At 41.6% G+C, this 15,902-nt stretch overlaps 1 protein-coding gene across 2 annotated transcripts in view; it reads left to right on the plus strand.

Annotated features, from left to right (window-relative positions):
- UNC5D (unc-5 netrin receptor D) overlaps positions 1-15,902 on the plus strand; it is an 866,621-nt gene that overhangs the window by 761,443 nt on the left and 89,276 nt on the right. For both annotated transcript variants that reach the window (XM_063932131.1, XM_063932130.1), the window contains one exon: positions 9,002-9,086. In XM_063932131.1, the coding sequence (XP_063788201.1) occupies positions 9,002-9,086 (85 nt within the window). The remainder of the gene's footprint in view (positions 1-9,001; positions 9,087-15,902) is intronic.

The following is a 15,902-nucleotide window of genomic DNA, read 5'->3' on the forward strand; positions in this document are numbered from 1 at the left end:
AGTTCTCTCCCTAAGGTGGTGTCAGTGTTTCACCTGAACCAGCTTATTGTGGTGTCTTGCGCCTACTAGGGACTTGGAGGACTCCAAGTTGCTAGATGTGGTCAGGGCCCTGAAAATATAGGTTCCAGGACGGCTGGAGTCAGGAAAACTGACTTGCTGTTATCCTGTATGCACCCAACAAACTGGGTGCTCTTGCTTCTAAGCAGACTTTTGCTAGTTGGATGTGTAATACAATTCAGCTTGCACATTCTGTGGCAGGCCTGCCACAGCCAAAATATGTAAATGCCCATTCCACAAGGAAGGTGGGCTCATCTTGGGCGGCTGCCCGAGGGGTCTCGGCTTTACAACTTTGCCGAGCGGCTATTTAGTCAGGGGCAAACACGTTTGTAAAATCCTACAAATTTGATAACCTGGCTAAGGAGGACCTGGAGTTCTCTCATTCGGTGCTGCAGAGTCATCCGCACTCTCCCGCCCGTTTGGGAGCTTTGGTATAATCCCCATGGTCCTTTCAGGAACCCCAGCATCCACTAGGACGATAGAGAAAATAAGAATTTACTTACCGATAATTCTATTTCTCGGAGTCCGTAGTGGATGCTGGGCGCCCATCCCAAGTGCGGATTATCTGCAATACTTGTACATAGTTACAAAAATCGGGTTATTATTGTTGTGAGCCATCTTTCAGAGGCTCCGCTGTTATCATACTGTTAACTGGGTTCAGATCACAGGTTGTACAGTGTGATTGGTGTGGCTGGTATGAGTCTTACCCGGGATTCATAAATCCTTCCTTATTGTGTACGCTCGTCCGGGCACAGTATCCTAACTGAGGCTTGGAGGAGGGTCATAGGGGGAGGAGCCAGTGCACACCACCTGATCCTAAAGCTTTACTTTTTGTGCCCTGTCTCCTGCGGAGCCGCTATTCCCCATGGTCCTTTCAGGAACCCCAGCATCCACTACGGACTCCGAGAAATAGAATTATCGGTAAGTAAATTCTTATTATTTACCTGCAGTAGTGTTATATTTTTTTTGTTCATCTCTATCATCTTTATCATCTCTATATTAGCAGACGCAGTACGGTAGTCCATGGCTGTGGCTACCTCTGTGTCGTCAGTGCTCGTCCATAATTGTATACCTACCTGTGGTGGGGTTTTTTTTTCTATCTTCTTCATACTAGTAGTTTAGGAGTCTGCTGACAGTGTCCAGCAGGTCCGTCATTATATTATATATACCTGCAGTAGTGATATATATATATTTTTTATATCATTATCATCTCTATACTAGCAGACGCAGTACGGTAGTCCACGGCTGTAGCTACCTCTGTGTCGTCAGTGCTCGTCCATAATTGTATACCTACCTGTGGTGGGGTTTTTTTTTTCTATCTTCTTCATACTAGTAGTTTAGGAGTCTGCTGACAGTGTCCAGCAGGTCCGTCATTATATTATATATACCTGCAGTAGTGATATATATATATTTTTTATATCATTATCATCTCTATACTAGCAGACGCAGTACGGTAGTCCACGGCTGTAGCTACCTCTGTGTCGTCAGTGCTCGTCCATAATTGTATACCTACCTGTGGTGGGGTTTTTTTTTCTATCTTCTTCATACTAGTAGTTTAGGAGTCTGCTGACAGTGTCCAGCAGGTCTGTCATTATATTATATATACCTGCAGTAGTGATATATATATATTTTTTATATCATTATCATCTCTATACTAGCAGACGCAGTACAGTAGTCCACGGCTGTAGCTACCTCTGTGTCGTCAGTGCTCGTCCATAATTGTATACCTACCTATGGTGGGGTTTTTTTTTCTATCTTCTTCATACTAGTAGTTTAGGAGTCTGCTGACAGTGTCCAGCAGGTCCGTCATTATATTATATATACCTGCAGTAGTGATATATATATATTTTTTATATCATTATCATCTCTATACTAGCAGACGCAGTACGGTAGTCCACGGCTGTAGCTACCTCTGTGTCGTCAGTGCTCGTCCATAATTGTATACCTACCTGTGGTGGGTTTTTTTTTTCTATCTTCTTCATACTAGTAGTTTAGGAGTCTGCTGACAGTGTCCAGCAGGTCCGTCATTATATTATATATACCTGCAGTAGTGATATATATATATTTTTTATATCATTATCATCTCTATACTAGCAGACGCAGTACAGTAGTCCACGGCTGTAGCTACCTCTGTGTCGTCAGTGCTCGTCCATAATTGTATACCTACCTATGGTGGGGTTTTTTTTTCTATCTTCTTCATACTAGTAGTTTAGGAGTCTGCTGACAGTGTCCAGCAGGTCCGTCATTATATTATATATACCTGCAGTAGTGATATATATATATTTTTTATATCATTATCATCTCTATACTAGCAGACGCAGTACGGTAGTCCACGGCTGTAGCTACCTCTGTGTCGTCAGTGCTCGTCCATAATTGTATACCTACCTGTGGTGGGGTTTTTTTTTTCTATCTTCTTCATACTAGTAGTTTAGGAGTCTGCTGACAGTGTCCAGCAGGTCCGTCATTATATTATATATACCTGCAGTAGTGATATATATATATTTTTTATATCATTATCATCTCTATACTAGCAGACGCAGTACGGTAGTCCACGGCTGTAGCTACCTCTGTGTCGTCAGTGCTCGTCCATAATTGTATACCTACCTGTGGTGGGGTTTTTTTTTCTATCTTCTTCATACTAGTAGTTTAGGAGTCTGCTGACAGTGTCCAGCAGGTCTGTCATTATATTATATATACCTGCAGTAGTGATATATATATATTTTTTATATCATTATCATCTCTATACTAGCAGACGCAGTACAGTAGTCCACGGCTGTAGCTACCTCTGTGTCGTCAGTGCTCGTCCATAATTGTATACCTACCTATGGTGGGGTTTTTTTTTCTATCTTCTTCATACTAGTAGTTTAGGAGTCTGCTGACAGTGTCCAGCAGGTCCGTCATTATATTATATATACCTGCAGTAGTGATATATATATATTTTTTATATCATTATCATCTCTATACTAGCAGACGCAGTACGGTAGTCCACGGCTGTAGCTACCTCTGTGTCGTCAGTGCTCGTCCATAATTGTATACCTACCTGTGGTGGGTTTTTTTTTTCTATCTTCTTCATACTAGTAGTTTAGGAGTCTGCTGACAGTGTCCAGCAGGTCCGTCATTATATTATATATACCTGCAGTAGTGATATATATATATTTTTTATATCATTATCATCTCTATACTAGCAGACGCAGTACAGTAGTCCACGGCTGTAGCTACCTCTGTGTCGTCAGTGCTCGTCCATAATTGTATACCTACCTATGGTGGGGTTTTTTTTTCTATCTTCTTCATACTAGTAGTTTAGGAGTCTGCTGACAGTGTCCAGCAGGTCCGTCATTATATTATATATACCTGCAGTAGTGATATATATATATTTTTTATATCATTATCATCTCTATACTAGCAGACGCAGTACGGTAGTCCACGGCTGTAGCTACCTCTGTGTCGTCAGTGCTCGTCCATAATTGTATACCTACCTGTGGTGGGTTTTTTTTTCTATCTTCTTCATACTAGTAGTTTAGGAGTCTGCTGACAGTGTCCAGCAGGTCCGTCATTATATTATATATACCTGCAGTAGTGATATATATATATATTTTTTATATCATTATCATCTCTATACTAGCAGACGCAGTACGGTAGTCCACGGCTGTATCTACCTCTGTGTCGTCAGTCACGCGTCATCCATAAGTATACTAGTATCCATCCATCTCCATTGTTTACCTGAGGTGCCTTTTAGTTGTGCCTATTAAAATATGGAGAACAAAAATGTTGAGGTTCCAAAAATAGGGAAAGATCAAGATCCACTTCCACCTCGTGCTGAAGCTGCTGCCACTAGTCATGGCCGAGACGATGAAATTCCATCAACGTCGTCTGCCAAGGCCGATGCCCAATGTCATAGTACAGAGCATGTAAAATCCAAAACACAAAATATCAGTAAAAAAAGGACTCAAAAATCTAAAATAAAATAGTCGGAGGAGAAGCGTAAACTTGCCAATATGCCATTTACCACACGGAGTGGCAAGGAACGGCTGAGGCCCTGGCCTATGTTCATGGCTAGTGGTTCAGCTTCACATGAGGATGGAAGCACTCAGCCTCTCGCTAGAAAAATGAAAAGACTTAGGGGTATATGCAATTCACGGCGAATCGCGGCAAATTATCGCCGTTTTTTAATTCGACACAATTCGACAGGTGAATTCCGGCAGGTGGCTGCCGGAATTCACCATATTCAATGAAAAACGGATTCGACATTCCCGCTGGCAAAAAACGGCCGATTTGCCGGATTTTGCCGCGATTTAAAAAAACGGGAAAACATGGCGTGGGTCTCCCCTCCAAAGCATAACCAACCTCGGGCTCTTCGAGCTGGTCCTGGTTCTAAAAATGCGGGGGAAAAATTGACAGGGGATCCTCCGTATTTTTAAAACCAGCACCGGGCTCTGCGCCTGGTGCTGGTGCAAAAAATACGGGGGACAAAACGAGTAGGGGTCCCCCGTATTTTTCACACCAGCATCGGGCTCCACTAGCTGGACAGATAATGCCACAGCCGGGGGTCACTTTTATACAGTGCCCTGCGGCCGTGGCATTAAATATCCAACTAGTCACCCCTGGCCGGGGTACCCTGGGGAAGTGGGGACCCCTTCAATCAAGGGGTCCCCCCCCCCAGCCACCCAAGGGCCAGGGGTGAAGCCCGAGGCTGTCCCCCCCATCCAATGGGCTGCGGATGGGAGGCTGATAGCCTGGAGTAAAATGTCTGAATATTGTTTTTTCCAGTAGTACTACCCCTAGTGTAGAGGGAGGTGGTTATGTGGTGATGATGTGGTGATGATGTCTGTAAATAACAAGCATTGTCAGAATATGCACAGTCAGTTGGGAAGCAAAGAAAGGAAAGTGGAGTGTGTCAAAGATACCATTAGGCTGACTCTGAGTTGGGAGTAAAGTAAAAAGAACAAATAACTTTGCACTTGGACAATACCATGTTGCACTGCAGGTGGGGCAGATTTATAATGAGCAGAGAGATTTAGATTTGGGAGGGGCATGTTCAAACTCAAATCTAAAATGCAGTCTATACCTAAAGCTGTCGAGAATTTGTGGGCTACTGTACATGCAAACGCAGAAAGTATTTATTGCAGCATGGTTTGGCCATATACAAGTTACTTGCCTTTTTTTTTGCTTTGGTCCCAACTCAGGATCATCCTCTGTGTGAGGAAGAGTGAGAGTAGGACTATATTTTCCTTCAACCCCTCAACAAATGAACTCTAAACCAATATAAGTGGAGTGCCAACATCTGACTAGCTGCATACCTCCCAGCTTTCCCGAATACAGCGGGACAGTCCCACTAATTGGACACTGTTCCGCTGTCCTTCTGCGACACTGCGACACGCAGGTTGGGGGCAGATTGGGTTAGCCAGTGATCAGCCGCTTCTCTGCTCAGCAAAGCAGCCGGTGATCACTTAATAGATACCGTGCACATGCGCACGGCCTCTATCAGTGCAGGGAGTGGAGCCGTGGGCTGCCCAGCAGCTCAGGGAGTGCTGGCCATGCCCCAAAATGACAAAAACGGGGATCACTGTGCTAGGCTTTGCCCCCCCCACTCAAGGCCCTGCCCTCTTTAGGACCGTGGCTGCGCCTCTGGCATGGCTTGTCCCAACCACCCACCATCAAAAGTTCAGAGGTATGTAGCTGTGTATTGTCATGAAGAACTGTGGAGGAACCACCACCAAGGTCTTATACACATACTGTAGGACAGGGATGGGGAACCTTCGGCCCTCCAGCTGGTGTTGAACTACACATACCAGCATGCCTTGCTACAGTTTTGCTATTTGACCATGCTAAAACTGTTGCAGGGCATGCAGGGATGTGTAGTTCAACAACCGCTGGAGGGCCGAAGGTTCCCCTTCCCTGCTGTAGGAGAAAGCAGTGTGAGGTCTGTAAACTCCCTAACAGGTGATATTCACACATACCCTATAAGACTTACTGTATCTTAACTCTAAGTACTAGTCTCAAAATAAGGACACAAGACTAATGTATGTCAAATTCTTTTTTTTACATCAACCAAATAAATTTAGTCTTGCGTTTTTCTTAAATCAATAAACTAAAGTTAATCTGGTGGTGGACAACAAAAATAATGGACAAAATAAAACAAGAACATGCAAATTATTACTTAATGTTCAGTTTTCATGATAAAGCATGCCCAGATGGGCTGTGTCATTTCCCAGCAGGGACTGATTGTCCTATAATTTAATAAAGGAGAGCACACCATGGGCTCCAGCCAGTGTCGGACTGGGGCATGTAGGGCCCACCAGGGAAATGCAGTGGTAGGGGCCCATGTTAGGGGTGTGGCCAGTCTGCAGAGGGGGTTTGGCCTGCCAGCTCATTGGCTTGACTAACCATTAGACAGTGCAACTTTTGGGCCCCTTCATAAATATATAAAGTAAATTCAGCTGCTGCATGCATGATAATGTATCAGATTAATAACAGATTGATAACAGCAATGCACTGTAGAAAATACACCATAGTCCAGTATAAGGTTACATATGTATAATGTATAATTCAAGTGCACAGTCTGGAACCTGATCCTTAGAGCAGAAGGTGGGCCCCCAGGCAGTGGGGCCCACTGGTGGTTTCCCCTGTACCCCTGTGGGCCAGTCCAAGCCTTGCTCCAGTGCAAACCACAGAGGTTGGGTATCTGCACACTCACTATATCCTGTTCTTATGCTGTGGGTGTAAGGGAATCGTCACCCTACAACCACTCCAAAAGACCCCTTTCTTGTATTTCAGACAATGCTATGTATATGGGGGTGCTGTCAACTACAGTATATGTACATCAAGGTTGGGAGGAAGAGAAAAGAGAAGAATCTGTATGGTTGACGCACTCAGAAAAAAGTAAAGCATAAAATATAACCTTTATTGATTATATTAAAATATATTTTAATATAATCAATAAAGGTTATATTTTATGATTTACTTTTTTCTGAGTGCGTCAACCATACAGATTCTTCTCTTTTCTCTTCCTCCCAACCTCCAGTGCAAACCAGCAATTTTAACATTTCACTGGTCATTACTTTTCCCCTTTTCTAAAATCTCCTAAAGTGCATTTAAAACCCCTTGTCTAGTCCCATGCTGTCCCTGTCATCTCCCATCCTCATTGAATTGTTTAGTAGAGCTCCTCATATTAAATATAGGAAGAAATGTTCGGTGAGTATGATATTTATACATACTTACCTACTTTGAATGTCTCCTCTCCGGGAGAAGCCCGAAGAGGATACGTTGCAGGAGACTTCAGGGAGCGGGGCCAGGCTGTGACATCATCAAGCCCCGCCCCCACATCTGGAAAACTCAGCGAATCGTGGGTCCGTGGGAAAGGGGTGGGGCTAAATTGATGCTATTCGCATCATTTTAACCCCTTCCCCACTCCACGGTCCTGCGAACTCAGCAGAGTATCTCTCCATCCTGCCCGCATTACTAGGATGCAAGCAAGATGCAGGAGACTTGCCTACTCTTCTGGGGGTGCGAGGGGGCTACTCAAAAAAACGGGAGTCTCCCGCAGCTTCCGGGAGAGTAGACAAGTATGTGTTTATATATGCCAGAAAAGTCTCTAAAATTCACCAAAAGTGATTTCTTGCTGAATTTGGGGCTTTCTGGATAACTTTAGTGTAAGCCATTTCCTTTATCATGCAAGTTTTATAAAGGAATATTGGTTTATGTAACGCCTCTGGGAGCTCCAGTTGTTATAGGCAGATAAATGATTCAAAAACATGTAGGAACTTAGTAAGGTATCAGAAAGGCTGAATGAGGGTAATAGTAACAAGCTAATGAATTACAGAGCCTTATGATGCCCCCCATGCTAATTGTTATTTCCATTCTTGGTACAGTTTAGGTTTTTTGGTGAACTGAAGAGTAATAATGTACAGGGAAAGTTCACGTTCCACCAACAAATTTCCGGTGGGAGATAAATCAATGGATGACACACCAGGATTACATACAGGAACATAACTTCAGACAAATGAGTGGCTTTCTGCTCGAAAGAGCTTTCAATCAATAAAAAATGGATTGATTGCAAAGGACTGCAAAATGACTTTGACCACCCCTTAATGCCATTCATATGATATAGCAGGACATCATACACATTATTGCATGTGATTAGCATTAATTGTGCTTGACATTAAATTACACAAATGTTCTATAAATCTTTCTAACAAATTTACAGGTAGTAAAAACACAATAAAGTTACTCATCTAATACTTTCACCACAGAGATACATCGAGAGTCTCTATTGATTAGCTGACTTCATTTATAGCAGTCGTTTAATTGATGCCACAATTAGTCATGAGTTATAATAATGTTGCTATTACACAGTTACAAATGGGATAACATTGGATAGTGTTTATTGAACAAATGCTGCCTGTAAAAGAATGTTCACATTAGTGAATGAAATGCGTATTAATTTCTCCAAATGGAGATGTAATGATGTTTTAAGCAGTTTTAACAATGCTGATGCTATGTTATATTCCTATTCAGCAGTGTCCAGCCTTCTAGATTGGAGCTGGCAACACACAACACTACTGCTTTTCTCAGGCACTGTATAATGAAACGGCTATTATTGTAGCAATGAAAACTGTATTCCAAACATGTGTAGAGTTTGTATGTTTTCCCTGTGTTTGCATGGTTTGTTGCACTGAGGCATAGCACTGATACTTACCGCCTTATCCATACATTGCAAAGCTAATATTTTGTAAAATTCAGCCACTTCCTAAAATATTATAGTTTTAATAGCAATTTATAATCCTGGTGCATCTAACATAAAAGTGTTTGAATGAAAGGCATTTGAGCGTTTTATTTTGAGTTTCCTGTCATGTACTATGTAGAGAGATGTATTTTATTGATGTCTGTTCTAGTCAGGCATTCTCTCCCTGATTCTATCGCTAAGCTCCGTCTCGTTATTTTCCAGGGGTGAGCCTGTTGATCCCACATGAGGCGATTGCAGAAGACAACTCATGGGAAATCTATCTGTCAGTCAATCAAGGGGAACCAAGGTAAGGCGAATGATAGGCACGTGTTAATGGAAACAAACAGAAAAGTCTGAAATGAGAAAAGTGTTCTTTGTTTCAGGTCAGTGATACAGAGTGATTGGAGTGGGAGCCTCGAATGGATTTGGTTGGATCTCAAGACAAGCCCTTTAGATAGACTAGAAGTGTTTTTTTCATACAGTTTAGGTTCAAGCAATAACCAAAAGCAGTATATCTAGAAAAATAGAAATTGAATTGAGAATTGAAACCATGTCATGCAATGTAGTTATTTAGTAACTTGGTGGAACACATATGAACAACAACACACAGAAACAGTCATGCTAAAACTGATGTGATAAGTGAATGGAGGGGAGCTGGAAGATGTCACAGAGCTCACTGTTCTCTATGGGGTGATAAAGGTACTGTACCCGCAGCTGTATTACCAAAGTGATGGGAGGAACTAACCCATGTTCTTCTTTCCTATTACCCTGCTTTGCCATCCATCTTGCTAAGACAGCTGTTTGCGATGGGTTTGTTTTGTCAACATTAATTATGTTGACATGAGAATGTCGAGAGGGTCCTAATGTCAACATGCAGCATTTCGACATGTTTAGCATGTCAACCTTGACCCTATTAACATTCATCCTGTCTACTCTGAATAAATGTTCAATGTCGACAGTTCAACAATGTCAGCATCATAACTGGTAACATTCTGGTCTTGGTACTGATGTCAGGCGCTATCAACAAAGGTTATAAAAAGTGTATATAAATAATTCTCTTACAGCTCATACAATCTGAATAGCCGCAAACAAGGTAAAATGGCCTGTGGAAATGGCCAACACAATCACACCTGATCGAAACCAGGTGTAGCAAAAGTAATTTTAATTAACCTCTTGCGCTATTAAATTGAAGGTAACATGACTTGAAGACACTTGATTAATGGTTAAGATAAATTTTTAATATCCATAAAATAAATTATAAACATAAGAATGAATGAATTAGTATGCGCATACATAAAAAAGTAAAATACTAAACTTACTACTTGAGCGTAGGAGGTGGATCATGTAGCTAATTGTGACCATATAGGACTAATTTACACGTTGACGGTGTCCTTTATTTAGTATTCTCAACATAGAACAGTCCCATTAAATGTGCTCATAGAACCAAGATTAGGTGTGTACCAAACAGGTAAATCGAACCAATATGTCAATTGTGAGTGGTTCTTTTGTATGTGGAGATAATCTCCAGACAGCACGGAGAAGATTAGAATGTCACCTGGGGTTTGGTGCACGGCAAGCACCTAGGAAAACTCCCGTTTGCCACGGTCCGTGAATGGTGTACTCCGTCTTCTGCTGTGTCAGGTTCTCACACACACACACCTTACTTCACGTTAAGGGATGGAGGTCTTGTCCGGCTCCCGGAGCTTTGCGCACTGCAGGCGCTGATTAGGTGATTCTGCTCCCGTCTTCAAGCCGCCGCATATAGCGTCCTCCCGTCTCCCGCTTGTAGGTCTCAAGCAATGTTGCACATCAATAGGACCTACTGTCAAATGTCCATTGGGTCACACAGGGCTCCTTCTCTGACGCGTTTCGCTTCTAATTGAAGCTTCCTCATGAGGAAGCTTCAATTAGAAGCGAAACGCATCAGAGAAGGAGCCCTGTGTGACCCAATGGACATTTGACAGTAGGTCCTATTGATGTGCAACATTGCTTGAGACCTACAAGCGGGAGACGGGAGGACGCTATATGCGGCGGCTTGAAGACGGGAGCAGAATCACCTAATCAGCGCCTGCAGTGCGCAAAGCTCCGGGAGCCTGACAAGACCTCCATCCCTTAACGTGAAGTAAGGTGTGTGTGTGTGAGAACCTGACACAGCAGAAGACGGAGTACACCATTCACGGACCGTGGCAAACGGGAGTTTTCCTAGGTGCTTGCCGTGCACCAAACCCCAGGTGACATTCTAATCTTCTCCGTGCTGTCTGGAGATTATCTCCACATACAAAAGAACCACTCACAATTGACATATTGGTTCGATTTACCTGTTTGGTACACACCTAATCTTGGTTCTATGAGCACATTTAATGGGACTGTTCTATGTTGAGAATACTAAATAAAGGACACCGTCAACGTGTAAATTAGTCCTATATGGTCACAATTAGCTACATGATCCACCTCCTACGCTCAAGTAGTAAGTTTAGTATTTTACTTTTTTATGTATGCGCATACTAATTCATTCATTCTTATGTTTATAATTTATTTTATGGATATTAAAAATTTATCTTAACCATTAATCAAGTGTCTTCAAGTCATGTTACCTTCAATTTAATAGCGCAAGAGGTTAATTAAAATAACATTCTGGTCTTGGCATTAAAAATGACCACATTTTTAATGTATATGATGACTGCATCCCTACGTGGGATGCATCGGGCCCTTCTTAGAAATCAGTGGAATCTGTGTGAGCTTCTGTCTTGTCCTCTGTTTTCCTGTCAAATACTGAATGGTGGAGGAAAATTTTAAATAGCTGGTTTGTACATACAGTAGCTTAAATCCTGCAAATTACACCAACCAAATCATCTGCATTGAGAGGATAATATTGCTCTTCCTTACAGTCCTGTCAATCTTGGTCAACCACAGACAACTAAAGTCAAAATCAGATTCATCAGCTTGTTGCAGTAAATTTATATTATACTAGCTGAATACCCATGCTTCGCTATGGAATTTCAAGTATTTCCATACGTATAACTTTAATTTTGAAGGACTTCCTGGTAAACTACATTTTTAGTATTTCCTTCAGGCTGGAGAATGACCAGGCTGTCAGAGGAGCTGACTCTGGAACAGGCAACTGGCCATGGGAGAAGCAGTCACTCCTCAGATCCACACCAGCCACTTTCAAACTCTGCCCCTGAGCTTTGTTAATGGTCATGGCATAGCAGACCTTTACCGGGAACTGCAGCCGTTTAACCTGGAAATGGTAGTCTGATGGGATCAGAGGAATTCTCAGAATAAGACAGTTTCTCCAATTTAATATGAAACAAAAATCAATAGATTGTTAGAAAAAGAATTGTTAAAAAATTATTGTTTTTAAACCTATGTTAACATGCTGCTAAAAATATATACACCTACGTAGCCACTTAAGTTGGTAACCTTTGTATGCAAAAAATACCAAATCTAAATCTTATCTGGATTAAGATATAATGAAGAATTTATATAAAAAAATAAATGTCACCCCTTTTCACCCTTTTGGGGTAGACTTTTGAAAAATCCCTTAGTGTGTGCCTACGTCGCAAAACAAAGCTACTAAGTTATACGTTTCTAGTCCTCATGGTTTCCGGTGAGTTCGTGATGAGTCAGTGAGTCAGTCAGTGGTATTTGGCTTCTATATATGTAGATATGGTCTCTCGTGCAGTACTTTCTGCCTGTTAATGCATACAGTCCTTGGTTGTGCAGAGTGAAGTGGTTTTACCAAGAGGGACTATAGAAATTTTCCAATGGGCAAGGTATGTCCAAATTCTAATAATAATCCTCATCATACTAGGAAAAAAAATAAAAAAAAATATATATTTATATATATATATATATATACAGATGGAGCCATGCTAATCATGGCTCCATCTGCGACTGAGTGTGCCCAGCAAGGCGGACCGCTGGGCACGAAAGGGACATGCGTGCCCAAGCATGCCAGGGGCACCTGCCTGCGATGTAGCCATGCTCGATGAGCGTGGCTCCATCTGTATATATGTCCAGAATTCCCACAGTAAAATTTAGGGAAGACATATCTGTGTGTTGCCATAGGACATTAGGATTTGGCAAGGAAGACTCATGTATGGGCAATTGAATGCCGCTTTTTAATTAAGAATGATAGGAGATATAACACAGGAGTGCAGTATACCCAAAATTCCTCGCAATGCAGTCATAAAATTTCTCTTTGTCTAGTAATGTGTTTAGTCTATTTTAAATATAAAATCATTAAGATTTTTGACTCATTTCCTCCTTTGTTACAATTAAGCAGCTCAATCCATGTGTTTCAGTCAGTGTACAGTATGACATGTTGTCATTGCAGCTTTTATTCAGAGATGGGCATACTGTATTAATAATGGGAATTAGAAAGTTGCAGATCAAGGCCTTGATCAGGATGCTCCTTAATCCTTTGCCTATGGCCTCAAAGACATTGTTTTCTGTAAATGTGGTTCAGAGAGAAGTGTCTGACAGACAGCAATGACCTGACAAGGTCTATAGGATAGTTACTTATGTAGTCACCTGCATGGTATCAGAGGAACCTTTGCGCTCACCTTCACTAATGTCATGACTGTTACTTTCATAAATCACTGAAGGATGTTTCCCAACAGTCTCCCATAGGAATCTTTGTCTCTCATTACTTCCCTCTGTGTTATTCCATTGAGACTTTAAGCTTTGCAGGACAAATCTTTCTTTTCCCATGATTGGGGTGTTAACCGTACAAGTTCTGTTTTCAAGTCGCCTGGTCCACAAACATTAGTGGTAAAGAGGAGTTAGTGCAATAATGAAATTCAGCCATGTTTGCAACAGATATATAGCAGGACACTCATTGAATGACATGCTGTATCTTATACAAGGAAAGAGCAGTCCATCTGTGCAGTTGTATATAGGTATAGAGGTTCCACCAATTTATATGATATTACTGATTTTGAAAATGTTCTTCATGTTGCAGTGGTAGATTCATAGATGGATGCTGGACCAAATAGGTCACACCTGTGCAGTGTATTATTACAGCGTAGCAGATGATGGGCGCATGTGCTGCAATACTGCTCCGTCTCTGAGTGCAGTATGGGGGAAGCTGCAGGCTGATTGATGGGGTGTGGCCATTAGGGGAAGGAGACACAGGGACCTTTTCACAAAATGGTGTCATGCCATCTGTGTTTAGTGGTAGTGCTGAGGCCAGTGACTGCGTCTTGTGATGCAGGTTTACTGGCAGGGGAGTAGCCAGAACTTTGTGGGCCCCATAGCAATATTTTGAAGGGGCCCCTGTCTCAATGGTTCTAGAGAGACACCTCTCAGCAGCAGTTGTTAATTGTATGCCCCTTTATAGATAACCTAGTTTATGAAACATAGCAGTGCCCTAGTTTGCGTTATGTCACATTGTAGGGGTACCAGTGCACATTATGCAACACAGTACCCCCAATCCACATTGTCATACAGTGTCCCCAGTTCATATTATGCCACACTATATGTAGCCTCAACTTCATATTGTGCCACATTATATTACCCCAGTTCATATTATCTAATATTATAATGCCCTACAGATCATGTTATACCACATTACAATGAGCAGGTCCAGGGGCATAACTATATATATATATATATATATATATATATATATATATATATAAAACTATATATACCCAAGGCACAAGTTTGTAAGGGCCCCTATGTATCTAAAAATGTGGAAAAATGTATATAACACATGTAACTGTGACAGAGAAGGTGGTCCCCTCTCAGATCTGGGCCCCATAACAGCTGTACTCACTTCACCTATGGTAGCTACGCCCTTGTTTACTGGCCTCAGCAGCATCAGGATTACTTAGATGGCACGGATGATCTGATGCTGCATTTTCGGATGCAGTAGCGCCTCAGAGAAGCCAACAGGAGGCATCTATGTACACAAGATGCCTCCTGGGCATTTGTATATTGTTGCACATCTGCTTTGTACAAAGGCCCAGAGGCGCCGACAAAAGCATCTTCCACTGAATCAGCTCCAAAATACGAAACTAACTGCTTATGATAAAACCCAAATATAAGATTATTGGTTTAAGAAACAGGATGCCAATGGACCTATCTCCAATATGCAAAAGTAGTAGCTATTTTCATGCATTAAAATTTCTTTAATTACATTTGTAGAATTTTTTAATAACATGTTGACATCAATGATTTCATTATTAAATCCAGTGATGGAATCATGGTGGAGTTACCAGAGAATAATAAAAACTAAATACTAATCAGAAAGACATTTAGGCCACATTAAGTTTTCTACATGCAGCCGCATTGCGGGTGTGTTTTAGGTGGGCAATAGGCATGATGAGACTCGTGAGTAGATGAGGACCACACAGGAATCAAAAGCATAAAAGCATTTAATGAAAATAAATGATATATAATTGATACTTAACTATGTATGGTATTCAGTCAATCAGGTAAATATGTTCACATGCAGCAATCACATCAGTGTACACAGTCCAGGAGCCCTATCTTCTAATGGTTAGAGTTTGCACAGGTCAGTCATCCTGGCACCTCTGCAGTCAGTGTCTCACCCAGGCATAAGGCTGACTGACACTTCCTGCTTACAGTTTAAATTGCAAAGCTTAACAAAGCACATAATGCAATTGCCTAACTATGGTTATAAACATAAGTGAAACCTATAATTGGTCCTTAACTATTGCATAGCAATAAAGACAGTTGAGCCAAAATCATAAACGTGGTTTACACTAAATATGGTATGATATATGTAGAATTCTTTGGCACTTTCCAGAGTAGTATGTTGCAAGAAAGAGATGATAGCAGTAAATGAACAGTAAACAACAAAAGTGAACAACAAAATGGATGACAGCTGCCATCTTGTTCACCATTCTATGCCTCCTATTACAGGGTAGAATTGAAATTCTGCAATTTAACACTGCACATGCACTGAACAGACAGCATTCATACCTAACAGATATCTGCAGTCACCTGGGTGACCGCTCCAGTAGTGTGACCTGGAAGCATGCCCAATGATCTCTCTATAAAATGCAATCTAATACACTTTACCAGACTGTCTATACAAGCCTGACAGCAAGTGGTAAATAGCTTTCATGTTTACATATTAAACAATGGTTGA

Source organism: Pseudophryne corroboree, chromosome 6, assembly GCF_028390025.1.
Source record: "Pseudophryne corroboree isolate aPseCor3 chromosome 6, aPseCor3.hap2, whole genome shotgun sequence".
NCBI classification, from domain to species: Eukaryota; Metazoa; Chordata; class Amphibia; order Anura; family Myobatrachidae; genus Pseudophryne; species Pseudophryne corroboree.